We start from the raw sequence: 26,605 nt of genomic DNA, 5'->3' as shown, positions 1-26,605 counted from the left end.
TCCCCTCCCCCTCCGCCGCCGGCTCCAGATCTGATTCCTGATTCCTGATCCCCGATTCCTAGATACCAGGTTCCGCCATGGGCGCCTGAGCGCCCCCATTGCCCCCGGCCCCCTGCCCCGGGGCCTTGAGGGGGCAGAGGCAGCGGTCTGGGACGAAGAGGGGGTGACCAGGCTCCGGAGCCCCCTCCACACCCCCGCCGTCTACACTGCCGGGCTGGGAGTGCGGAGTTCGGAGCGACCCGGGGCGCTGCGGATACAAAGGCGCCGGGCGGCCGGGGCGCCCGCCGAGCCCACCGGGCAGGTCGCAGCGGCGGGTGAGTGCCGGGGCGCGGGGGCGCGCGAAGTTTGCAAAAAAAAAAAAAAAAGGAAAGAAAGAAAGAAACAGAGAAGGAGGACAATCGTGCAAAGGGCCGGGGGTGCCCGGCCCCCGAGCGAGCGGGGCGGCGTATGGGGGAAGGGGAGGTGGGTCAACCCCCTTCCGGTAGGCTCCCCGCTGCACCTCCGAGTAACCCCCCCAACTTTGGGGAGGGGAAGGGGCGTGTGGGGAGGGGGCGGAGCCGGGCCTGGAGAGCCGGGGACTTTCCTGGGCCCGGGGTCCGGGTGGAGGCCTTAATGATCTCGGGGGAGCCGACTAAAATCAGACTGGGAATGTGTGCTGGAGGTGCGGGGAGAGGCAGCGTAAGGATGGGGGCTGCGGGTATCGGGAGCGAGGAGCGTGGGGTGGTGCATTCCCACCTCTGGAGTGTGGGGAGGGACAGGGCAGGGATGGTCCAGGGTGTAAAGTGGAGAGTGGGGGCCTGCCCAGTAGAGTAGAGGGTGTGTGTGTGTGTGTGTGTGTGTGTGTGTGTGCATGTGTGCAGCTCGAGGATGGGGCTAGAGGGCTGGAGACTCGGGCACTGGGTGTGCGGGCCCAGGGGACAGGCGCTGGCCTCCCTCTCTCCACTCCGATTTACCCATTTGGGGAGCTGTGGGCTCTGCACTAGTGAGTTTTAAAGGACTGGTGAGGATCAGTGTGCACTATTCTTTGTTTTCTGTGTCCTGCAGGTGGGCCCCTGGGCTTGGAGGTGTAGGTGTTTTTCTGTGCCTAAGTGTGTGTGCACCCAGGGAGCGGCCCACCATGGATCTGCTGTGTGTTTGGATATGGATTTCTGTGTACACTCTGGGGAAGGGATGTGTGTCTGTGTGTGAATGAGGGAGGGGATTAATGGGAAAGAGGTGTATAGGTATGGAGGAAGGCGGGTGTGTAAGAGCAGAGTGGGGCATCCTTGAATAGGTGTGAGTGCACCTGTGTCCTGGGAAGCGATGCGAATGAATCTGTTCTCTTGTGTGTAACCTTTGTGGATGGATAAGTACCAGTGTGTGTTCCCACCTTAGGTGGTGTGTATTTCTGGGTGTGTGTTGGGGGCAGGGGCACTACCTCGTGCCTCTGCAGGCAGACTTTGCTGGCAGAAAACCCAAAGGGAGGGCTCTCTGGAGGATTCTGAGGCTTCTTGGGTGTCCCTGACTGGGTTCTAGGGTACTGCCTTAAGTACTGAGACCTGTGGGTGAGAGTGAGTGGGCCATCTTATGAGGGGCCCGCTTTGGAAGTGGATTTTTCTAGAAAAGGGTGTGTGCTGTGAGGAATAGGGAAAAGGGGTTCTGGATGTAGTCCTACAGGAATCAGGGATTGGAAGAGTCAGGGAGAAGAGTGAGAAGGACCCCCGACCCCTCATCATAAGTTGGGTTCTGGTGCTTGGAGAGGTTACATTGTTTTTTCAGCCCAAATTTAGCGCCCCCTCCTCCCGTCCCAGGCCACAGTTCTTTTGGAAAGCTGTCTTGGAGTTTCTGCTTCAGAGCCCACTAACTACCTTGCTTCCAGGATCCTACAGTTCCTGAGGAGTCTTGGGGTTTGGAATGGGTGGAGGCAAGAGGGATGAGACCTGGTGCCAAACAACTTGGGTTTCCCTCCATGGGGTTGAGAAGGTGTCATGGGAGGCTCTAGGGAGGCCAGGGGCGGGTGGTCTTTGGGAGTTTCTGAAAATGTGTGTGTGGTTTGTCAAATAGTTTCTTGTTTCACTGGCAAGAAGCATGACTGGATGGGGCTGTGGTCTGGGGCCAGGTCTGAGGGTGAGGAATAGGGGACGACTTTGCAAGAGGGCAGATGCCCGAGTTGGGGAAGGGGCAGGTACCCATGTCCCATCATCATGATATGGGAAGTCATATTGGTGGGGAAGTGGATGTGTCTCTTCCCCAAGAAGAAGCAGTTACCTGCTTTCCCTCCTCTCGCTTGTCTTTCTCTTTTGGAGAGAAGGGAAGGGGGTGGCATTTCCTTCTTCGCATGCACTCCTTGTTTGCCCTTCACTCTCTCAGCCATTTTTCCCTTGCTGCCAGAGGTCAGATCAAGACACCCAGTTTTAGGAGCTGAGACTGTGATTGGCCATTAGGGTCTCTGGGAAATTGGATTGGAATGTTCCAGTCCCTAATGGGCACAGGCAATTAGAATGTTTCCTTTTTAGTCCTCAGGCTCCCCACCTTTCCTAACCCCCGGATAAGAGTAGTGGGAGTTAGAAAATGTTGGGACAGGGGATAGAGGAAGAGTAGGAAAAGACTGGACTAAAAAAATACATTATTCCCTCAAATCTGACACCTGTCTGATGGGTAGGGCTCCTGTGGCCAGCGTGCTCTGGACTTTGGGCGCCTTGCTTGCTCTGTGCACTCACTGCAGGCATGTATAGTGGTGGGTGCTCTTTCAAGGAGGAGGTGTTGTGGCCAGACACTAGGAAGTGCCATCTCTGCAAGTACTTCCAGACTGGACCCAGTGGCCACATGGGCTCCTCCCCGCCCCTGTCTTGCTCCTGCTTCTATTTCCTCTAATTTTTCAGGGGCAGGACTCTGTTGTGCCCCTTCTGCTCCTTCTGTTCCTTGGAGGCCTGAGGAAGGGCCCCTTTTCCCTGGATCTAGAGCAAGACAAACTTTTATCTGCTCATCTGGTTTCCAAGAGGTCCTTCCAGTTAGAAGGGATGTGAACTTGGTTAACAGAAGCTTTGGAGGGAAGAGTTCTGGGACTTCCCCCATTTCCTCTGAGTTTTAGGGACTCCACTTGTCTCCTTAGCTCATTTCTCCTTCAACAGCTCCCCACACTCTGAGGCCAAAGGGAAGAGTCTAACCTAGTTGGTTGGAATTGGTACTTAATAGTGATGTGATGTTGGGGTTTAAGAACCCCATTTCTCAGCCTCTTAGGTTTCTTAGGACACCATCCTCCAACCCCAGATAGGACCTTTCTCAAGGAATCCCAGCCCCCCCCCCCCCCCAACCATGGTCTCCTTCCCTGGGTTTCAGCTGCTCTTATATCCTGTTTTTGTCACTCCTAATTCTGTGGCCTCAGAAAAATAGATCACTTTTTGAAGCCTTACCTGTATAATGGAGTTAAAAAGAGGCCCTGCCTCTTAAGTTTATGAATGTTAAATGAAGTCATATGTAGAGAGTGCAGACAGTGCCTGGCACATGGGAAGCACTCGGTAGTAAATGCAGCGGCTTGGTTGGCGTTCTTGCCGTGGGGGAGAGTTCTGGGCTGGGGAGGACAGCAAGACTTTGGTTCTGCTCTTCTGGCAGACCATGTTGGGCACTTCCTATTTGCCAGGCACTGGATGAAGCACTGGGGATGGAGGGCAATGAGACAGGTTTTCACAGGGGAGACAGGCATAAACATGTTGACTCAGTTAGCCCAGTGAGTGCTCTGTGGAGGTGTGTTCCAGAGGCCACCAGAGCATAGAGCAAGAGTGCTGGCCCTGGGAAGGTCCAAGGAGGAGATGTGCCCTTAGCTGGCTGTTTTTTGTTTGTTTTTTTAAATTGAGTTGAAATTCACATAACGTAAAATTAACCAGTTAAAGGTGAACAGTGGCATTTAGTACATTGTCGGTGTTGTGCAACTATGGCCTCTATCTGAAATCATTTTCACCACCCCCAAGGAAACCAGTGCCCATTAAGCAGTTCTTTCTCATTTCCCACCACCAATCTGCATTCTGTCTCTATGGATTTACCTATTCGGGATATTTCACATAAATGGAACGATCCAGTGTGTGACCTTTTGTGTCTGGCTTCCCTTACTTCGTGTAATCTTTTCAAGGTTCATCCACGTTGTAGCAGGCATCAGATTTCATTCCTTCTCACGGCTGAACCAATCCACGGTGTGGGTTGCCCTTAGCTGGATTTAAAGGAGGGTATTGCAGGGAGAGGCTGAGCCAGGCCAGGGGTGTTGGTGAACCACACGTAGCTTGGTATTGTTGGATCCTGAAGTATGCGGTGGGGACTTGGCCTCAGTTTCCCTGCCTATAAAACCCAAGACCTATGTGGTTGGTGAGGATGAAGGAAATAGGAAGAGGAAAGGCTGGGATATTACTGCCTCTTCTCAGAGTCTGGGTGGGATGGGACTTTTTAACTTGCTCTTCCCTCTTTCCTGGGCAGCTCCCTCCTGTATGCATCTACCCTCACCCCCTTGGCTTCCCATCTTCCTGTTCTACTGAATGTCAACTTCCCTTCTTTCTGAATTGATGTGAAATACCTCCTCTTACCCTCTCCAGGTGGGTAACCTCATGCTGCTGGGGGGCAGGTGTGAGGCCTGGGAGTAAATCCTACCCACCCCTGCTCCCTAGCAGCACTCCCCTTCTAAAGATCTGACTTGGTGACCTGACTTGGGTAGTCTCTGTCACCTTCTTTTTGTGATCTGGAGAGAAATGAGGCGGCTTGTGGAGAATCTTTCCATCCCTGCCCTCCATGCTTCGTAGTACACAGTAGGAGGCAGAGGCCTGCATGGGGGGCGGGGGGTGGGGGTGGCCCTTTGGAAATGAGGTACTGCTGTGCTTGTCCAATGCCCCTGGCAAGGTTGGTAATTACAGATGTGGCAGCTGGGAATGGGTTTGGGAGAAACGGGCTTAGAATCAGCAGAGCTGAGGATATCCTGGTAATCAGGGAGGAGCAGTGAGAGGGGAGAGTGGGAAGAAGCTGGGGGCTGGGGTGGGGCAGGAAGCTTGGGGCCCCTTCTGGGGCCACTCCAAACTCAGCTGGGCTTAGTGCCTGTAGGAGAATGGGAGGTGATCAAAGCACAGGCCCTGCTTCACTGTAAGTGCAAGGAGGGAGGGGAAGGGAGAGGCTGGGGATCCAGAAGACCCTGAGGAAAGAGGCAAAGAGAGGAAGAGGGGTTTTGGCTGCTCTCTTAGGCAGTGCTTGGGTGTGGTCTCAGAGAGGGGCTGCCATTTGGGCCCTGGGGCCAACACTATAGCCAAAGGTGATTCCTCGAATTCTGAGTGGGGTTTTACTTCTCATAATGAGGCTCTGGGAACAAGAAGTGGAGGGGATTGGCTGTTCACCCTCGAAAGGACAAAGAGGAGGGAAACAGCATTTTATTGAACATCTGTTATGTGCCTGATTCTGTGACATTCTGTATACAGCATTTCTTTGAAAAGTCTTAACCTTCTGAAGTAAGCACTATTATCCCCATTTTACAGATAAAAAACACAAAGTTTAGAGAAGGCGAGCAACTCATCTAAGATTACATAGTTCCTAAGAGAGTCTGTCAGGTCTCTCTAACTTCACTGCTCTTCTGTTTCCTAAAGTGCTCTTTCCATCTCCCCTCACTTTCATTCCAGTTAGGTCTGATTTTGCTCATGATTGCCTTTAATCTTGAACTTGAATAATTCCCCTGTCTTCCAAAAAGCAGACTTGAGTCCAGTTACCAGCCTGAGGAGTAGAGAAGTCTATCCCGGACGGGGGGATGACCGGAGTCTCCTGGAAGAACAGGGTCTCTCTCCTAATAGGAACACCTGGTTGTTGTCATAAGCCTGGGGCACGGCTGCCACCTGGGCAGAACACCTCCTGGGGCTGGCCTCTTGCTCTCTGCTGGGCCACTGCACATATGGGGGCTCCAGCCACCGTAGCTCATGGGGCCTTATTTGTGATTGGGAGGGGCCTGGCGCTCATTGCCTATAGCGTTTTCCAGGAACCTCCTAATAGTAACCTTCAGACCCTTGCTTTCACTAGAGAGCTCCTTGTTCCTCCAGCCTGTGGGAAGAGAAAGGATGTATTTGTGCATGAGTCTGGGGAGGGAGGCTCTGGCTTTTTATGGTAAGCGGGGATTAGACAGGAACAGATGCTGAGCCTGAGGTGTGAATGCAGAAACTTAAAAAACAACTTTTTTTTTCATCACCTGCTTTCTCTAAGAATGGAGGTGGCATATATAAGGGGTGGGGGTGTTCGACTCAGAAAGAGTGAAAACCTCAGGTTTGTCAGGATGATGGAGGTTGCTTGGTCCGTGGGCCTTTCAGCTGGCTTGATTTTGCTAGATGAGAACTGGCTAAGGTGTGAGGAAAAGGCTTCAGAATGGGGAACTCAGGCGTCCCGCCTGCACCCGCAGTCACACTGTGTCTCACACCCACAGGCCCACCCTCCTGCTTTTCCCGTACAGACCAGCCTTCGTTGCCAGTGGCCCCACATCACAGTTGTCTCCATCCATATACAAGCCTAACGGTGGCTGGCTTCCCTCACAAGTAGCTTCTTTTCACCTTCTTCTGCGAGGGAAGGGCTCTTGGGGTCAGGGACAGTTGGGACCTACCAAGTGTCTTATGAAGAGAGGGAGGCATTTTTGTTTCCCCTGAAGGTGGGAGTGGTGCCCCTGTGAGCCATTGCAGCTTGCTCACCTTCCCTTGCCCACCTTCTCTTGTCCCTGCAGACAACTTGGACGTAACTATTTTCCTTCTTGACTCTTCTGTAGCTTACCTGGTGGGCAGGTAGGGGCCAGTCCTTTGCCCCAGCTGAGGGAGGAAGCATCTTGGAGCCTGGTGGGTGGGAGTTGTGAGAACTGCCTGTTGGTGAAAATTAAACAGAGCATCCAGGCATCTAGAAGCCCTGGTTACCTTCTCACCAGCTTAGACTCCACCTGGGACATGTGCCAAAGGGATTACTCACCTTTGCTACAGCACACACTTCCCCCTGCCCATGTCCCCTTCCAGACTGAGACTGGGTCTAGGGGAGGCTAGGGAATGGAGGGCTCAGGGGTGTGTGTGTGTGTGTGTGTGTGTGTACATGCTCTTGTGTGTGCCTGTGTGTGGTGTTCTGGGGGGCAGAAACTTTCTGAGAGCTGGTGTGGGGGTAAGGGTGCCAGAGAAAGCAGAGCAGGTCTCTACAGAACCTGCCTGGCCAGGGTAGGTGGAGTTGGGTGGGGCAGGCAGGAGCCCTTCCAGGTTTCAGAGGGGGAATATGCTTGTGGGTGTAAGTGTGTGTCTATGTTTAAGTGTGACTGTGGATTTGGAGGGTCCCCAGCCTTAACCCTGCCTTAGATGGAGGGAGATTAAGGAAGTAGGTAGAGAGGGCTTGGCTCTGGCTTCCCTGCCTCCTTTTCAGTTAGAGTGCAAGCTCAGGTATCCTGGCCGGGAGCCCAGTCTGTGGGCCTCCCTGCTCTGTGCACTGGGGTCTGGTGGTGAGCAGCTGCTCTGGAAGCAGAGATGCCTGGGTGACCCAGGCACAGCCTCTCCCTCGCTCCTCAGCCCTCTGAGGAGCAGGTTTCTGCCCCTCGCCCTGGGGCTGTAAGGATGGTGAGCTCATGTCTGGGGCTGTCCTGGGAGAGTGCCTGGTGAGCAGGGCTGGAGCAGGCTGGAGCAGGGTGCTTGGTGCCAGCTCCTGGGCTCCCTGGTCCAGCTCTTTCCTCCCACTCAGCCCACTGAGACCCAGCTGTTCTCTCTGGCCTCCTGGACTGCACTGTCACCCAGGGACACTGACGCCTTTTTCAGGGTACAGGACCGGAGTTGGGGCTGGCCGTGGCCCACTCTGAACCTTTGTCTTTTTTGTGGCATGGAAAACCCAGCATGGGCCTCCTGGGATGGGTGGCTGGCTTGTTCATGGCCTGAGGCTGGATGGGAATGACGGAGGGAACATCTGAACCCTCAGTTGGGAGTGGTGAATTGTAGGGGCAGGGACCACCCCTTTGAGAGGAAGGGGCTCTTTGGTCTTGGTTGTCTTGGCTTTGGCCTATGATCTGTCCCTTTGTCACTGGTGAGAAGAAGAGGTAGGGCAGGAGTCTGAATTCTCCCCTATCCTGGCCTTACAATCTTGGCTATTCCAGAACCAGAAGGAGTCTCATGAAGGGACTGGGTCTCGCTCTCGCTCTAAGAAGAGCACACCTTAGAGTCACAGTGTGCGTGAGGTCTTTCTAAACAATGAAAGCCAAAAGAGGGCTGCTCAGATGTCATGAGCATGGGCTAGCTACCTTCTTTCTCTGGGCCCCCTTTTTTCTCTGTAGAACTCAGGGTTGTACCTTGAAGGCCTCTTCCAGCTTAGTGCTGGAACCTGCTGAAAATGGGTCAGTCCAGTGTGTCCTGAGGGAGGGGATTGAGAGGAGCCGGCGAATGATTGGGTACAGTCAGAGGTTTTGGCGCCTCTCTGTCCTCTATGGGAGCCATGTTAGGGGCTGCTTTCCCCCCACATTGGACACCTTCCGCTCCCCACTGGTGTCTGACAGGGTGGCCTGGATTGAGCACATCGATGAAACTTGGAGAAGCCGTGAAACTCAGGGAGAAGCTGTGAGACTCAGGGAGAAGCTATGAGACTCAGGGAGAAGCTGTGAGACTCAGGGAGAAGCTGTGAGACTCAGGGAGAAGCTATGAGACTCAGGGGGAAAAGCATGGCAAAGAGGAAAAGCAAGTGGTCTGAAGAGGGACAGGTGTGACTTTGAGTCTCTGCTGTGCCTCACTCTGGCCTGATGACTTGGCAAGGTGCTTTGTCTCTGAACAGACATCTAGCTCCTGGGACACTGGGCTGGGAGGTCGGGCTCCTGGTACCACCCAGGAGGGTGGGCATCCAACACTTGGGGTGGAACTCACATTGATATCCTTGGATGTTGGGGCTGTGGTGGGGGACGATTAGGGAGCTCTGGGGCTGGGGGCGCCAACATGTCCACACCACCTGTGGGTTGCAGTGCGGAAGGGGGTGCAGGGCACATGCAAAGACCCAGGTTCTTGTGCGGGAATCAGAGATCTTTAATGGGCAAGGGTCCCTAGACTCCCCTGCAAGTGGGATCTGAAGAGGTAGTCACGGCCATCCTCCTGCATCCAGGCAGGACCACCCTTCCCTTGTCCCGGACTGGGGAGAGGAAGGCCACCTGTTTAAAGTGGTCATATCAGAGCTCTGCCCTTTCAGGGGAATACTTTTGGCTCCTTGCCCTCTTGCCCTCTCCAGCTAGAAGTCCATTCTAAAACCCACCCACTCACCTCCGCTGCACTGCAGCCTTGTCCTTGGTGTAGATGAGGAACAGTCAGCAGCCCTTTTAGGTGCATCTTTGTGCCCTGTCCCCTCTTTGACTCCCACACACTTTCCCCAGGCCCATCCTCATCTCTGTCCTGCCCCCTTTCCCCATCCCAGGCCTGGAGGAGCTGGGATGAGGCGGTGGGGTGGCCCCGGACTCGAGCAGCCGAAGAAGGAGGTGGTGACCACAGCCGCCTGCCCCCTGGTCATCGGTCCTCAGCATGTGCCCCACATGGGGGTGCCAGCATCTGTGTCGAATCCCTCTTCCACCTGAACTGCTCCTCCCAGTGGGGCAGGGTCTAGTCTTGGTCTGCATTTTGGCCAACACCAACCTCCTCCTCTCCCCTCCCCCTACGGCCTTGCTTCTGCCTGTTGCCAGGTTCTGAGTGTATTTTTTCCAGAGGCCTCCAATTGTTTCCTGAAGAAACCTGATCCCAGAGCTGAGACAAAAGCTGGGGCTGCCAGAGAAGAAACCCCATTCTCTCCCCCTTTGTCCCTAAACCGCCCCCCCCTCCCCACCTCCATAACCTCCCTCTCTTTGGATACTGGGTATGGGTTCCTGGACCGGCTGCCATCACCTAGGCAACAGGGGGCTTTGGTTGCCATGGTGATCCATGTGGGAGAAGCTGGGCAGCTGGGACAAAAGCCCCCACATGCCCCCCCCAGCCTTCCCCCAATCCCCTTGAGATGATACTGAGACACATTCCATTAATTTTATTTCTGAAAGGCCTTTGGAGGGGAGAAGGGTCTCTTTTTTGTGACAGGCTCTCCCTCCCTCCCTCTCTCCTCCGTGGTCTCCTTTTAACCCCAGATAATCCATGATTGGTTTGAGCAGAGGACTCAGTTGAGTATGTTTGTGTGTCTTGGGGGTGGGGACAAGGTGGAAAGCATGGGACACATTCCCTTTTACAGCCTGCCACTCCCCTTCCCCCAACCAAGACCCTCCCTGTCCCACACCAAGTCTGGCTTCCCTTCATTTCCACTTGTTGATCTCATCCAGTGATCCCTGCCCCCACTCTCTTTCCTGGGAACACTGCCCACCCTGGAGACCCTCCAAACCTCTGATTCCTGAGACTGATTATACCAGGGAAACTTCTGCCCTCCTCTTTGCTCACCCACCATCCCTCCTCTCAGCCTCTCCAGTACTGGGATTAGTTCCCTGGGGTACTTTAGGGGACAGAAATTGTTCTCTGAAATTGGGTTCATTTTTGGCCCTTCTGATTGGCGGGGGAGGGAGGAACATGCTTTGGTGCTTTTTGGGCACCTCCAGTTGAGTTGGTAGGGGTGAGAGAAACAGGTCAGGGGAGGAGGGTTTATGTTGGGTCTTTAATAAGTAGCTCAGAGAATGGTAGGGCTCTAGGCTGAGCAGCTCAAAACAAAGGGCTGGGAGGCTACCAGCACCCTTGTCTGGTTTGAAATTTATCTGTTGGGGAAACACAATGGCATTAGCTTCCCTCCTGGGTGTGTTTGAAGTGGTGGTTTTGGTCAGAGGGGTGTGTGTGTGTTTGTGTGTGTGTGAAACTTCTTTATTTAGTCATACTAACACCAGGATTTATTTATACCACCTCTTTTCCAAGTCTCAGAGGAAGTGTCTGGGGATTGGAGTATGAGTGATCCTGGAGCCAGAGCATATTAATTGCTTACTTAATTACTAGCTGAGCAGTTTATAAAAGGACTTCTTTCACCCTCAGGATCCTTACAGCAACCCCAGCAAGTATATATCATTATTTTCCCTGTCTTGATGAGCCTACCAGACTACAAAGCACAGAGAAGTAACTTGCCCATAGTCACAGAGCTAGGTTTTGAATGCAGATCCTTGGGTACAAATTCCAGGCTTTTTTTGCTGATGGCTCTGGCAGATGTGAGTATTTGGATATGAATGAGGAGATGGAGAGTCTGGGTTCTGGTGTCTCTGTACCCTTATGGCAGTCCTTTCCCCCTTAATGTCTCCATCCCAGTGGTCTGTAACCCACTTGCTCTCTCTCTTTTTTTTAGAATATTTTTATTGGTTTCAGAGAGATAGGAAAGGAGAGGGAGAGAGATAGAAACATCAATGATGAGAGTGTCATTGATCTGCTGCCTCCTGCATGTCCCCTGCTGGGGATCAAGCTGGAAACCCCGGCATGTGCCCTGACCGGGAATTGAACCTCAATCTCCTGGATCCTAGGTCAGTGCTCAACCACTGAGCCATGCCAGCTGGGCCCTGCTTGCTCTCTTTTAATCTCCTGGTATAATTCAGTTTTTAGGAGGACAAGAAAGAATATGCTAAACCAGCCTTGGCCAGTGTGGCTCAGTTTGTTGGGTGTTGTCCTGTGCACCAAAAGATTGCCAGTTCAATTCCCGGTCAAAGGCACCTGCCCGGGTTGTGGGCTCAATCCCTGGTAAGGGTCTTGCAGGAGGCAGCCCATTGATGTTTAGCTGTTTCACTCTCACATTGATGTTTCTCTCTCCCTCTCCTTTCCTCTCTCTCCAAAAATCAATAAAAATATTTTTTGAAAAAAGAATAGGCTGAACCATAGCAAGAAAGTTACAAGGGAGACATCTAAACTACAGGGTGGGGCAAAAGTAGATTTACAGTTATTTGCATGGAAAATAATAGAATAATAAAAAATAATTCAAGAATAAACTGTTTCGCATACTCATAACTGTAAACCTATTTTTGCTCCACTCCGTACGTTGAGGACTAAACCTGTATATTGAGGAGGCAGGTGGAAGAGCCCAAGGTGGAAACTGCACACAGAGTGATGAACAAGGCCCTGCTTGTGGTAAAGGTTTTTAGAAAGATCTGGGGTTGGGTTAAGGTCTTATGTCTCTGTCTCCTGGGTGTGTCTCTGTCACACACTTGCCTTGACATGGGACATGACAAACATCCCTAGACCGTGGAGTGCCTCCGGATAACTCGGTTAGGAGGAGAAGTGGACGGAACTCGCATTGATTTCATCTTCCGGCGTTCTTTGCCGTTTTCCTGAGGCTCAGAGGCATATTCGTTTACTAGGTGGGTGTCAGTTACTTGTTACTTGCTCTGTGCCCACGGGAGGGCGGTGGATACCGTTGTCCTTATTTGCAAGTTGCCGATGGTTTAGTTTCACGGGGAAAGTTCACACCTAAACAAAGCAAACTCATTTTAGTTCTTAACATCACCAGCCTCTCAGCAGCACTTGACCTGGCTGGTGGTGTCCACATCTTCTCCGTGCCAAAGCCCACTCCTCTGGCCTCGCCCTCTCAGCCCTTTGCCTGCTGCTTTTCCCCTGGACACATTTACATACTGGGTTCTCAGGGACCTCTTATTTAATACCCTAGGTGATTCCATTCATTCCCATGACCTTGAAGGTCCAGCTTCTGAGTCCAGCCTCTCTGACACCAGCTGCCTACTCGACTGCCTCTAAGGCCGTGAACTCAGCACGCTGGAGATGGAACTCATCGCCTTCCCTGCCAAACTTGCTTCCTCCACAGTCTTCCCTACCTTATAATGGCACTGCCATCAACTCTTTGGCTCATGCCAGTTGGACCCTTTGCTCCCCCTCAGCCAGTCCTCATTAGGTCCTGTGGATCCTGCCACCAACATTTGTCTCAAGCATGACTGTTTCTTAACCCCTTTGCTGCTCTGCCCATTCAGGTCTGCACAGCTGCAGGAGCTCCCTTCCTAATCTCCTTGTTTCTACTTTTCCCTCTTTCCAGTCCATGTCTGATAGCTGAAGTTCTTCGCAGCCTTCCCATTGCTTAAAATAAAACCCAAGCTTTTCACTGGGCCATGGATCCTGTGATAACCTGGCCCCTGGTTGCCTTTTCAGCTCCCACTTCCACTGCCCTCTCCCTTTCTCAGCTGCACGGGTCTTTTAAGGTCCTTAAAATACACCGAGCTCTTCGCTGCCTCTGGCCTTCCCACATGTGATTCTCTGCTTCACGGGCCTCCCTTCCACTCTGCTTGGTTAACTCCTGCTCTCCTCTAGGCTTAGGTGTCATTTTCTCAGAAAGACTTTCCAGAGCCACCCAATTTAAAGTAGCCCCTACTCCCCAGAGTTGTTTCTTTTAGTTTCCTGGTCTAGACTGTAAGCCCCTCTAGACTGTAAGCTCAGAGCCTGTTTCATCACCAGATACCTACTGTACATAGTTCATAGTAGGTTAGTAGGTGCCCAAGAAAGAGTTGATGACTCAGCAAGTGAAGATCAGACATAAGTACTCAGTGCATGGTGAAGATTGGTGGGGTCAGGGTCAGAGGGGAAGATAGAATATTGGGTGCTAGAGTAGGTGGGGGTGGGTGGGCTTCTGAGGAAGGCTTGGAGGCCAGCGCTGAAGAATGAGCAGGATTTGGGTGAGAGTTGGGGAAGAGGTGGGAGGGAGAGGTCACTGTCCTCTGTAAAATTAGAATGTGGAAGTACTGATGAAAGATGCTGCCCCTTAGCCCACAGATAGCCAGATAAACTCACCATCTTGCGCATTTCAGGATGTTTGGCTTTTGGACAATGGCTTCTACTTGCCTTCTCTCTCAACCTCTCACTACTTCCATCCCTCACCCTGCCCTCTAGGACATACATGCACAAACACAGGGACACTCAGCCTCCAGGGGAGTAGCCAGCCTGACCTGGCCAGTAACTATGGATGCGTTTGACATAGATGCTGGGGAGATGGTGTCAAGAGAATAGTCATAGACAGCCCCCTGTGGGCATACTCAGAAGCTATGAGGTGGGGGATATGACTGCAAGGTGAAGGAGAGGCCTGGGATAGCTTCTGGACAGAAGCCAGCTGCTTCCAGCATTCTGGGGCCTCCATTGGTCCAGCCTGTCGGCCTGGCCCGCACTACTCTCTCTGAGTCTCAGTTTCCTTGGCTGAGAATAGGAAAGCATTGCCCTGGTTCTCCCCTCCAGGGTTGGCTCACTCTGGGAGGCCTTTGCTGGCATCTTCCCTCCACCCTGAGCCCTTGGCACAATCTGGGGGGGGGGGTGTCTTTCCAGGATGCAGGGCAGGAGGAACTGGGCCCCTTGGATAGAGCAGGGACCTGTGTGTTATAGTTTCAGGCAGTGGCTGGGCTCACCTCAGCTTACTGCGGCTGCCATTCAGGGATAGTCTTCCTTTCTACTTACCCCCTGCCCCCCACAGGAGCTCAGCTACCCTTAACCAGCTGCTTTCTCTCTCCAGAAGCGTCGCTTGATTTTCTCTGAGACGAGCCCACCCGTCCAGCAAAATAGAGTCCCTCAGGGTGACGGTTGATTTCCTGAAGGTGCCCTTCGGCCTGAAGAAGCCAGTGCTGAAGGAGGTGGCTGTGGGGCCCCCCCAAAGGCCCCAGCCTGTGGCCCTGGAGCGCTACAAGGCGCGGCGTTCAGACGCCATGGACACCGAGTCCCAGTACTCGGGCTATTCCTACAAGTCGGGCCACTCCCGCAGCTCCCGCAAGCACAGGTGACACAGGTGGCAGAGGGAGGTTGGGAGTGCTCCAGAGGTGGGTATGTGTGGGGGTGGTTGGGTGGGGTGGCTGCTGAGAAGACCCAGGTCCTCCCCTTGACCTTCTGTTCCTGTTCCCCTGGCCTCCTGCTGCAGGGACCGACGGGACCGACACCGCTCTAAGAGCCGAGATGGGAGCCGAGGGGATAAGTCGGTGACAATCCAGGCTCCAGGGGAGCCCCTGCTGGACAATGAGTCCACTCGAGGGGATGAGCGGGTGAGCGTCAGGGGAATGAGGTGCAGGTCAGGTGTTTTCCAGACTGACCATTGGGGAAGCTGGAGGTCCACCTTCCCCACAGAGGGGAAGGGCCTGGAAGGCTGATCCCGATCTGGAAAGGCATGTGTGTCTGTCCCAGGTCAGACACTGCTTCGTAGAACTGAGGGAATTTCAGTAGAAATCCCTTGGAAGCAGCAGCCTCTTTCTCCCTCATCTCCAGAGAGGAGGGGTGACCTAGGCTGTGTAGTGGGAGTTCCCTGGTTCCTCTGGCCAGTGCTGGTCAGTCAGGCTCCTCTAGAGTAGGAGGGTGGGTGCTGGATGTGGCCTGGGATTTTGGGCAACCCTGTTTTCTTTGAAGCCCTAATGCGAGGCCACTCTCGCACCCTCTGGTGTTGGCCTGTAAAGTAGCATCGCCTGGGTACTGGATAAATGGGGTGTGGGGTGGGAGGGGCGGCTGGAGAAAGGGAAGGGAGGAGAAGTGAGGGGGGCTGGAGTGGGGCTGGAAGAGAATTCTCCAGGGCAGGGATGCTCCTGCTTTAACTCTGGCTCTCTGTGCTCACCTGGTAGGGAGGTCAGTAGGCAGAGCATGCTGCTAGGATAGGGTGGAGCTGGGATGCTTGGTGACTCTAGGTTGCCCCTGTCTCATTCCTCTTCTTTCTTCTTGGGAGCATCTTATGGGGCAGGAGACTCCCGGTCCTTTTTTCCTCACAAGAACTCTTTGTGACCGACACTGGGAATTCCCAGGGTGTGGGGACAGATCAGTACTAGAGGGAAATGATTTTTCCCCCTCTTTCGCAATCCTCTCTTCTCCCCAAGACTTGGCCTCCTGTGTTCTTGAATTGCCCTGAGAGGTGATGGGCTCACCTGCTGTTGGGAGGAGTCCTCAAGCCTTGCTCCTTAGAAAGGGTAGGCGATGTGTCTGGGGTCACACTAGGGTGAGGAGTAGACCCTGTTCCTTGAGCTAAGTGATCAGTGCCTCCACTTTCTACCTTTAAGCAAGGTTCTTCCCTTGTCCTTGGGAGAGGAGCTTCCTCAATCTCCTAATCATAGACTCTGCCAGGCAGTCTCCTACATGCCCGTCCCATGTCTCAGTCCTGTAACCTAAGTCCCTGGGGTGTAGGATCCCCAGGCTGTCCAGGACTGGAGAGCATAGACACGGATGTCCACTTGGAGTCTTGGGGCTCCTCTGTGTGATGAAATCTAGCCTCTTCAGAGAAACAGCTTGAGTGGACCACACTCAGAAAGCATCCGGGGACCTCAGCCTGTCCCCCCCTTGCCTCCAGGAATAGGCAGCCCCTGTGCTGTGGGCGTGTAGATGGCCCAGCAGAGCTGGCTGGGCGGACCACAGAGCCAGGGTGGCCCTAGTCTGCACCATATCCCCACACCCTGCACTAGTCATTCACCTTCCCCCCTCCCTTCTCCCTGGTGTCCCCTTTTCTTCTTTACTCTGCTTTTGTTACGTTGTTCCCTTAGCCAGAAACCTCGAGTGGCTCTCAGTGCCCCAAGAATAGGTGTTTGCTTAGGCTGGCATTGCAGGTCTCCTGTCTGCTTTGCCTGGTGAATGTGACCTCAGGCCCCAGTCACTGTCTGAGCAGCTGTCTGTCTTGTGCCCCTGCTCTGAGGGTCATCAGTGCATGTGCACCTTTTTCTGTCACACTGACCAGTGTGAAGATTCCCAGGCTCAGGTCTCAGCTGTCCTTGCGGAGGCCAGGCTTGGACACAGCGGAGCTCAGCCTGTACCTTGATGGCTCCCACTGGCTGATCGCCCTCTTCTTTCTCCTCTCCGCTCCCCCGCTTCCCTCTCTGTCTTCCTCCCCTTGTCCTTTCTCCTGTTCTCCTCACCCCCATTGCTGTAGGATGACAACTGGGGGGAAACGACCACAGTAGTAACAGGTACTTCAGAGCACAGCATCTCCCACGATGACCTCACGCGAATTGCCAAGGACATGGAGGACAGTGTCCCACTGGACTGCTCCCGTCACCTGGGGGTGGCCGCTGGCACCACGCTGGCGCTGCTCTCCTTCCTCACACCGCTGGCCTTCCTGCTGCTGCCCCCTCTGCTGTGGCGGGAGGAGCTGGAGCCCTGCGGGACGGCCTGCGAGGGCCTGTTCATCTCCGTGGCCTTCAAGCTGCTCATCCTGCTGCTGGGCAGCTGGGCCCTGTTCTTCCGCCGCCCCAAGGCCTCGCTGCCCCGGGTCTTCGTGCTGCGGGCCCTGCTCATGGTGCTTGTCTTCCTGCTCGTTGTCTCCTACTGGCTCTTCTACGGCGTGCGCATCCTGGACGCGCGGGAGCGCAGCTACCAGGGCGTGGTGCAGTTTGCCGTGTCGCTGGTGGACGCCCTGCTCTTCGTGCACTACCTGGCGGTGGTGCTGCTGGAGCTGCGCCAGCTGCAGCCTCAGTTCACGCTCAAGGTGGTGCGATCCACCGACGGGGCCAGCCGCTTCTACAACGTGGGCCATCTCAGGTATGAGCGCCCGGGGCAGGCGGATGGGCATGGGGTGGAGGATGGAGGGATGCAGGGCAGGGGTTGTGCCAGTGGGGCTGGAGGTGATGGGCTGGGAGGGCTGTGTGGGGAGGAGTTCAGTACTTTGCACATAGTGTGTTTTTCACAGTGTTTGCTGCTGGATGTGCAGGGTCCTGAGGCAAGTTGGGGTGGGAGTGAACAGATAAACAGACCGTGAGAGATCTCAGAGATGGATGGGGCAAAGGGGTGAAAGTTGTGGCCCAAACAGGCTTCTGGGAATCATTTTTCCATTTCTTTCTTGGAGGCACAGCCTCTTGTCAGCGCAGGGTGAGTTGTCACTGAGATCAGCTGGCCCGGGCAGGGGGGGGACCCCCCAGAGCAAAAGATAATGAGGAGAGCTCTTCAGCCCCCCCTACCCATGCTTGTGGGCAGGATGCTCCCGGACCATACGGAGTATGAGTAGCGCTTCCTGGTCCTATAGGGAATCTTAGGGGGAATCCTGAAAGGGATGAGTGACCCTTGGCTGGGGACCCAGGCCCAATGCCCTTTCTCCCCTGGGCTTCAGTACAGCAGGGAAGGACTAGGAGGCCCAGCCCTGGGGAAGGCGTGGGAACCTGGTAAGTAGACCTCAGGCCCTGAGCCAGGCTTCTTGGAAGCAGCTTGTCCCTGTCCTGTGTCCTTTCCTGCCCTACCAACCTGCCCTGATGTATCCCTTCCCCTACGCCCCTTGTCTGTCCCTTCTCCCTTCCCCTCCTGTGTCTCCCCCACAGCATCCAACGCGTGGCAGTGTGGATCCTGGAGAAGTATTACCATGACTTTCCCGTCTACAACCCTGCCCTCCTCAACCTGCCCAAGTCCGTCCTGGCCAAGAAAGTGTCTGGCTTCAAGGTGTATTCCCTCGGAGAGGGTGAGCGGCCCTGCTCCTCGGCCCTCCTGGTCTCCTCCCAAGCAGGACTCCAAATGACCTCCTCCCTGTTTCTCTCGCACCCTCCCTCCCCTGCTTTCTCCTTTCCTCAGCCCTTGTCCCAGCCTCTTCTGTTCTGTCCTTTCCCTCGACTCCAGGTGGCTGGTCTTAGCAGCTGATCCTCCTTGCTGTCCCTTTATGCCATGGTGTATCCCCCCAGTCTGGCTCCTCTGCGTCTGCTCATCTGCCCTGGTCCTAAGCCCTCTGAGCTCCAGAACCTCCTGTACTGGCGAGGAACATGTGCAGAGCTTCTGCCTCCAGTGCCACCTTGTTTCCTGTGGGTCTCTCCCAGGAGTGGCCAGGAGGGTTGGGAACAGGAGGTATTGCTGGGGGTGGGCACAGCTTCCTCAGGATGTGTCAGGTTGCTGTCTCCAGACTTCCTGGAGTGAGAAGCAAGGCCATGCGCCAACGTGACCGCCCCTCTCTCTCCTGCTCCTGTGCAGAAAACAGCACCAACAATTCCACGGGCCAGTCCCGGGCTGTGATCGCTGCGGCCGCCCGGAGGCGGGACAACAGCCACAATGAGTACTACTACGAGGAGGCAGAGCACGAGCGGAGGGTGCGCAAGCGGAGGGCCAGGTAGGTCCTTGGGGGCGGTAGGTGTGGATAGGCTTAGGAGAGGAAGGCCATCAGGTTTCTGTAGCTACTGGAAATAGATGAGTGAGCAATAAGGGTGGTGGTGGGGGGGCGCACTGTATTCATGTGCTCTTGTTGCCAAAAGAAATCATCATGAAGGTGGCTCTGTAAAACAACACACATCTATTACCTAGCGGTCCCCTGTGTTAGGCGGGGCTCACTGGACCTCCACTCAGGTCTCACAGGCTGAAATTGAGCCTGGGTTGTCTCCCAGGCTCATTGGTTGCTGGTAGAACCTTGTCACCTGGCCTTGTAGGCAACTCACAACACACAGTTTGTGTTTTTCTTGAGGCCAGCAGGAACAGGTCTCTCTGACTTCTGCCACCAGCCTGAAAAAACTGCTTTGAAAGCGCTCCCGTAATAAGATCAGACCCACCATAATGATCTCGTATTTTAAAGTCAACTGATTAGGCACTTTAATTTTATCCTCAAAATGTAGCGAAGTTATTGAATCACCAGGGAGTGGGAGCCTGGCAGAGGTGAATGGGGGCATCTTTGAATTCCGTCTACCACAGTGGGCCAGGGACCCAATGAAAGGATGTGAACCTCCCCTGTGACAGCAGGGACTGAGGCTGACGAGATCTCCTACCAGCAGATCTTGAAGGCTTGCTCAGCAGATGGTACATTTTTACCTGCAAAAATGATCTAGTGCTATATCTTGGTAAATTCTTAAAGGCCGTCCTCACTCCTTCCCTTTTCCCAGTCACATTATTATGTGAATTTAAGTCACATCTGAAGACTCTTTCTTGGTGCCTACGTTGCCAGGTCCCGCCTGGGTCTGTTGGGATTTCCACGGGGAGGAGCAGAACGCTTCAGGCCGCTTCTCCCACATGGATCTCCAGGTCTCAAGGGAGGAAGGTTGCCCTTAGCCTGGTGTGCCCTGCAGGAGATCAAAGATCATCAATCCCATTTCTGCAATATTCCAGCGGGTTTCCAGTTGTTGTAGAAGTCGCCCTCGTGGGAAGGAAACCAGAGATACCCCCTGCTCCCTTACCTTCTGCTCTGCCTAAGGTCTTTGGGTCTTCTGCACGCCACCACCATTCTTGGCCTATAGGGACCCTTTCCTTGCCCATTACCTGGGTTGTAAGCAGAAGAACACTTTTTCCCTTGGTTCACCTGAGACAAAAGGATCATTTCAAAAGGAACTTAACTGAGACACTTAGGAGAAGCAAAAAAATAAACAGAGGGACTGTCGATGTACCCAGATGCACATGTTTACTTAGCCCAGAATCCCATTCTAAGCTCCTTGAATGGCTTCCGGATGCTGTTGTTGGTTTGTGTCTCTCTGCTTTTAATGTAACTTGGCTTATTTTTCCTGTATCCTTCTGAACACTGTGTTTCTGAGACACTTACATTGCCTGCAATATCCAGCTTGTTGCAGCCCATCTCCGCAGAGGAGTTCGTTGAATCCTTACAACATCCTAACCAATACTTGGGTTATAGTCATCTTCCTAATAGTTTTCATTTTGTTGGATAAGTAATATCTTATTAACATTTTAAATATCTCTAATTATTAGCAAGTAACTAATTCATATATTTTTTAGCTTTTTAGGCCTCTTATGAATTGTTTGTTCATTTCCTTTGCCCATTTTTCTGTAGTGTTTCATCTTCTTGATTTGTAGCAAATTCTTTGTATTCCCCCCCCCCCTCGCCCCAGAGATGTTCACTAATGTCCATGCTGTGGTGGCTGGATAGAAATTTGTCACTTTGATGTAGTTGTATCTATTAATTTTCCCCCTGAAGAAGTGTGATTTGAGCATCTTATTTAAGAAGGCTTTGCTGCAACGCTGGTCTCTCTCCTAGCACAGTTCCTAGTTGTCTCTCTGGGTTTGACATTAGAGTGCCCTCTTTGAGCCCCTGGGCTGCGCTCACTGAGTTCTACAGCTGTTTCCTGTCCCCAGTGGGGGAAAAGCCCTCCCCCTCTCCCAACAGCATATGTTTATGGGAATAGACATGTCCCCAAAGCCCAGCCCTAGGCTGCAGATGGGTTCCTATTGCTTCCTCAAGAATACAAAGGCCTGACCTTGTTCTAGCTACTGGGGGGCCAGAGCTGGGGGGAAGATGAGAGGTGGGCGCTTGGTCCAGACCCTCCCTGTCCCCCAGGCTTGTGGTGGCGGTGGAGGAGGCCTTCACTCACATTAAGCGGCTGCAGGAAGAGGAGCAGAAGAACCCCAGGGAGGTGATGGACCCCCGGGAGGCAGCTCAGGCCATCTTCGCATCCATGGCCCGTGCCATGCAGAAGTACCTCCGGACCACCAAGCAGCAGCCTTACCACACCATGGAGAGCATCCTGCAGCACCTGGAGTTCTGCATCACGCACGACATGACGCCCAAGGTAGGCCTGCTCCGCCCCAGCATCCTTCTGCTTTCTCTAGTTCTGGCCCCTTCTTTTCCAGCTCCCTTTTCCCATATTCTCTCACTTCTTTCCTTACTCTCCATCTCTCCCTCTCTCTGTCTCTCTCTCATCTCCACCTCCTTGTAGTCTCTTCTCTCATTTCTACCCCATCCATCCCATCTCTGCTTGGGGTCAGGTTCATAGGGGTGAGGAGAAGGGGGAGCTTGGGGACCATTTTGGGAATGACTGAGACCTATTTTTCATCTCTAGAAGAGCTCTGGAGTTTCCAGATCTAAAATCCCACATTCACCCCTTCACCTCCACCATGTCTTTTTTGTTCTCTTTGAGCCATGTTGAGCCATTACCCACCCCTCAGCTCTACTGTCTACTTCCTAGACTTGCATCCCCTGAGCCACCCTTGGTGAAGGGGTGACTGAAGATGTTGCACTTTAACCGTGACACCTCTAGCTTTCTGCTGGTGCATACCTGCTTGTCACTAACTGCCAGCTGGATGGAGAGGAATGCGGGTGGGCTTGCCCGGGTCATTGCATGGTGTAAGGGAGAAGAACAGAGAGAGAAGTTCAGGAGAGCTGAGTTGCAGTTCTGATCCTGCTGAGCCCACATCACCTCTGTGGGCTCCCACTTTCTCATTTATATTTATTTATTTAAACCTCACCCGAGGATGTTTTTCCCATTGCTTTTCAGAGAGTGGAAGGGGGGGGAGAGAGAGAGAAACATCAATGTGAGAGAGACACATCAATTGGTTGCCTCCTGCACTCACCCTGACTAGGGCCAGGGATCAAGCCTGCAACCGAGGTTTGATTCCATGGCTGGAATCGAACCTGGGACCCTCCAGTCTGCAGGCTGATGCTCTAACCACTGAGCAAAACTGTCCAGGGCTCCACTTCCTCATTTATAAAGCAAGGGTCTGAAGCAGATGATCTCAGGCTTCTTCCGGCTATGACATTCTAAGATTATGTGCAGAATGAGCCGAGGCATGTTGGTTGTCTTTGGAAGCTGTGCCCCCAGGGCCTGCAGGATGCCTGGTGGGTGGGAGAGCTTCCTACACAGCTCCTTCTCCCCTTCTCAGGCCTTCCTGGAGCGGTACCTGGCAGCCGGTCCGACCATCCAGTACCACAAGGAACGCTGGCTGGCCAAACAGTGGACACTGGTGAGCGAGGAGCCGGTGACCAACGGGCTTAAGGATGGCATTGTTTTCCTCTTAAAACGCCAGGACTTCAGCCTGGTGGTCAGCACCAAGAAAGTTCCATTCTTCAAACTCTCCGAGGAATTTGTGGACCCCAAGTCGCACAAGTTTGTTATGCGGCTGCAGTCTGAGACCTCGGTGTGACTGTGTAACAGCAGCGGGAGTGGGACATGGGGGGCTCCTGGGGCGGTGGGAAGGGTTTGGTGCTCAGGCCCAGACCCTTTCCTGCAGCCCTTCTCCCTCTTACCCTAGTTTTTTTTTTTTTTTTTACTTGAATGAATTTACCCCTACCCTGTCTCTTCCCCTCTTTCTCATTCAACCCATATGAACCCGGAGAGACCATCCTGCTGTCAACAGTCCCTGGGAAGTTCCCTCTTCTCTGTCCCCCTCACTTTTGTATCTTTCCAGGCCCTGCAGGAATCAGTGCCTCTCTTCCTCTCCTCTCCCCAGATGACTCTTTTCTGAAAGTGCACAGGGCTCTCCTGAGCCCCCACTCTCGAACCCAGGTTCTTGTGGCTGTTCTTTCCAGTGGCTCCTGACAAGGTGTCTCTGGGGGACACAGACATGACTCCAGAGAACCACGGTGCCAAAACTCCTCCAGGGCAGCAGCTTCCTGAGACCTCCAGATGGCAGGTGATTCGCCCCTCCTGCTGCTCACTCCACCTGTAATAGATCCTGAGTTCTTGAGGCAAGGGTATGCCTGTGTCCTCCCACACTGCCCCAAATTTAGGGGCCCCCTGCCAGACTTATTTGCTTCCAGCTGTTAGAGCCTCCCACACCTAGCCACACATATTCAGAGCAAGGGAAGATCCCTTCTTTACCCTGAAATCTCCACCTTCTGTTTCTGACTTGTATGGTCACGTGTGACCGCGGGCAAATTGAGACAGAAACGGCCTGTGACCTCCTTTCCTGGGTCCTTTCTTCCTATGGCTCTCTTCTAGGCAGCCCCTGAAGGAAGGGCAGGAGAGATCCCCATCCCCCCTTACCCTCTGTGAACATCTTAGTGGGCCAGGCTCCCCTTCCCAGTAAAGGACATGTAGACTCCTATACAGAATTAATTGCCTGTGGATCCCAACCCCATCCCGGTGGTCTTAGGCAAACATTTTTCTTTCTTTCACCAGCCACCCTCAGTCTTGCTGTCTCTTCCTTTAGCTCCAGAGACCTGTTGTCTCATCTCTTTTTTGGGGGGAGCCAGCAGCTCCTCTTCATCCCCTGCCTTAAGTCCACCTCTTTGTCTCAGGGGTCTCTTTTCCTTGGCTGGCCAGGGTCCCCTCCTCTTCTCCCTCTGCCTGGTTCTCTGGGCTCTGGTCTCCCTCTGTATTGGGGTGAAGGACCAGGATTGCTGCCTTTTGTGGGTACTTAGCCCCTTACTCCATTTAGCTTTCATAGTCTTTGCACCCAATCTGAATTCTTGAGAATTTCCATCTCATTTTGAGCAAAATTCACTGGCCCTCTAATACATATATTCAGTGTAAATCTGAGCCTTTAAATCATGTAGTTTTAGCCAAGGGGAGCAGAACTAGGAAGCATCCAGATACCTCCAGCCAGGATCCATGTGGCAGACCTTTCTGGTGGCTGGGCTGGAGTGTGCCCCTGGGTCTATCCTCTGAATAAATCACAGTGTCCCTTATAGACCCTTCTTTTCCCTGGAAAACTCATTGGTTGTTGCCTTGCAGAGAGCAACTTGGGGTAAGATCCCCATTGATGTTTCCACAGGGAGGCTTCCTCTCTGTGTTGTGGCAGTCCTGGGCTTAGTGGAGCCTAGTGATTGGTGTTTCTCCTGCTGTCCTTTCTGAAAAAGCACATCTGCCCACCCACTACTTACTAGAGAAGGGCTCTTCAGCCAGCACTTACCTTGTTCCCACAGGGGTGGTTTTTGGGGCTGACTCAGGCAGGGCCTGGAAGTCTACCTCCAGCTGGGGCTGTAGGTTTTTGGATAGACCTGAGTGAAGTGCATCCTCTCCTGGGGGTATTGGGAAAGTATCTTTTCTTCAAAGACCTGGTTTTGGAGGAGCCCCTCTGGGTCACATTTCTAAATACCTCACTATCCTGGAAAATGGGGCCTGGATGGTGACTGGGGTCATTGCCTTTGTGGGCAGGAGTGGAATGAGGACCGAGTTGGAGAGGAAAACTATTTGGGATCTTAGTTGCTGCCCTAGGTTAGGGGCGGGGAGTGTTTCTTTTAAGAACCTGCCATGTTTTTAATCACTGTGATTTTTTCATTCCTTTTTCCTAAAACAAAAAGAAAATTTCCCCCCAACTCTCTATATAAGCACTAAGGGCCGTGACTGAGAATGGTAGTGTTTTGGTCCTTTGCGTCGGAACTGTGGTATCTTTGTCTTCTTTATTATTATTATTTTTAAAAAACATCAGGATGAATTGTCAAGTGCGTGGCTGTTTGTCCTTTGCTTCTCCTGTATGGGAGGTTGTCTTCATGCTGTGAATTGCTGTGGGGCGTGCAGCTGACCAAGTTCCTCCTGGCAGTGTCCTTCGCTGTCCCTGTCTTCACTCCCTGGGTTCTCTCGCGCTTCCCTGCGGGGTGTGCCCACCTCTGGCCACCCCCTTTGGGGGGGGGGGGAGATTGTGTCTGGGTTTTCCCAGCGCTCTTTCTTTCTGTGACCGACTACGTGGCACCCTAGTGCAGCCTCATGATTCCCGCCAGGCTTTCCTTTTCGTCGCTTTGGAACACACGTCCTCGGTCCCTCCATACCAGGACACTGTGCCTCAGTCCTTCACCTACCTCGCCACTCTGCGGCTGTCCCCATTGGTCCCTTTCTCTAAACTGCTCTTCAGGATCTGTTTACTCTTGTTTATTTCCCCTTAGACTTTCATGTCGCTTCCCATCCCCCACCATTTCAGCCCTTAATTTCTCGCGTCCCCACCCCCACTTCAGTGTTCCTTTTGCAGACCCTGCGCTGAGACATGGGGGTCCCTGACCTTCTTATCTCAACAGCCATTTCCCAGTTTGTGCTTCTTCTCTGTCGGGCCCAGATGAGCTCCCTGACCCTCCGTGGTGTCTGTTAGTCTGTCTTCTCATTCCTCTGCTCTCCCCACGGGCAGCATCTGCTGATGGACTTGGTCCTGGTGTGTGATTGTTGTTTCGTTCTGTGCGTGAAAGGAAGGGGGCTTTTTGAGTCCCTTCCTAGTGAGATTGTAAATGTAGAATTTTCTACTGTTGGACCTAGATTTTTTTTCTTTTCTTTTTTTTTGGGGGGGTGGGGCAGTTACAGAACTGAGACTTTGTGCATGCATGTAGAAAATTGTAAAATGTAAATTTTTTTTAATATATAAAAAGCTTGTTTTTACAGTTTGCAGTGAATCTAAACATTATGGCAGTTTTAGGTTGTTTTTTTTTCTTAACATAGGAACTAAAATTGTACAAACTTTTTTTTTTTTATATAAAATAAAGACATTTGACTTTTGTGGGGGCATTTTGTTGTTTTTCTTTTTTTTCAGGAGTGGGAGCAAACGGTCAGGCAGGAGTGGATACATGTGCTCCTTGTTAGGGAGTGGGGGGCCAGGAGGGGGCAGTGTGAGCCCATTATTGCTCCCTGTGCCTCGGAGGAAGGAACCGGAAATTGCCTGTTCTGAGAAGAGACCGAGACGGAGGGAAATGAAGACTCACTTAGCCTTGGGGGCGGGTGGGTGGTTGTCAGCATAAGGAGGAAGGAAAGAGCCATAAGAATTTCAGAGAATAATTGATTTTAGTCAATAGTGACAAAAATTCCTGAAGTATATCTGTTATTTCTAAATATCTTACTTCTATCATTATCTCTCCAACAGGCACTGCACAAAAGAAAGTCTAGCAATAATCATTTATTTAAAATGAAAATGTTCAGTTGACCTTGTGCTTGTAATCAAGCATCAGAATCACCAAGAAGTCAGGGCCTTTCTCTCGGCTTTGCCGAGACCCAAGCTTCCCTGTGACTTTGAGCAAAGTGCTTAACACATAAACAGCCTTCTTAGGTTAAAACAAACAAGCAAATGTAAGCTTTCCTGTGTGGAGTTGACCTGTTAACTAGATTGAGTCTTCCTCTTCCCACCCCATGCTTTGCCAGGCTCTGAGGGTGCAA

The 26,605-nt window shown here is 52.9% G+C and overlaps 1 protein-coding gene across 2 annotated transcripts; it reads left to right on the top strand.

Annotated features, from left to right (window-relative positions):
• Window positions 1–25,955, top strand: VANGL2 (VANGL planar cell polarity protein 2). 2 transcript variants are annotated; one of them, XM_081121686.1, is made up of 8 exons: window positions 1–314; window positions 14,407–14,667; window positions 14,806–14,926; window positions 16,783–17,390; window positions 18,161–18,297; window positions 18,798–18,933; window positions 21,094–21,325; window positions 22,416–25,955. In XM_081121686.1, the coding sequence occupies exons 2-8, from the start codon at window positions 14,597–14,599 to the stop codon at window positions 22,674–22,676; spliced, it is 1,566 nt and encodes a 521-aa protein (XP_080977812.1). In that variant the 5' UTR covers window positions 1–314; window positions 14,407–14,596; the 3' UTR covers window positions 22,677–25,955. The 2 variants fall into 2 exon arrangements, with proteins under 2 accessions (XP_080977812.1, XP_080977813.1); XM_081121687.1 differs by lacking the exon at window positions 1–314 and adding an exon at window positions 12,156–12,265.
• The last annotated feature ends 650 nt before the right edge of the window (window positions 25,956–26,605 follow it).

This window comes from Miniopterus schreibersii (assembly GCF_964146895.1).
Source record: "Miniopterus schreibersii genome assembly, chromosome: 19".
Classification (NCBI taxonomy): Eukaryota; Metazoa; Chordata; class Mammalia; order Chiroptera; family Miniopteridae; genus Miniopterus; species Miniopterus schreibersii.
This window is presented reverse-complemented; position numbering and strand designations above follow the sequence as displayed.

Coding starts and splice junctions, on each gene's coding strand:
- VANGL2 (XM_081121686.1), top strand. CDS start 14,597: ATGGACACCGAGTCCCAGTACTCGGGCTATTCCTACAAGTCGGGCCAC. Junction 17,391..18,160: donor TACAACGTGGGCCATCTCAG/GTATGAGCGCCC, acceptor TCTCCCCCACAG/CATCCAACGCGTGGCAGTGT. Junction 18,298..18,797: donor GGTGTATTCCCTCGGAGAGG/GTGAGCGGCCCT, acceptor GCTCCTGTGCAG/AAAACAGCACCAACAATTCC.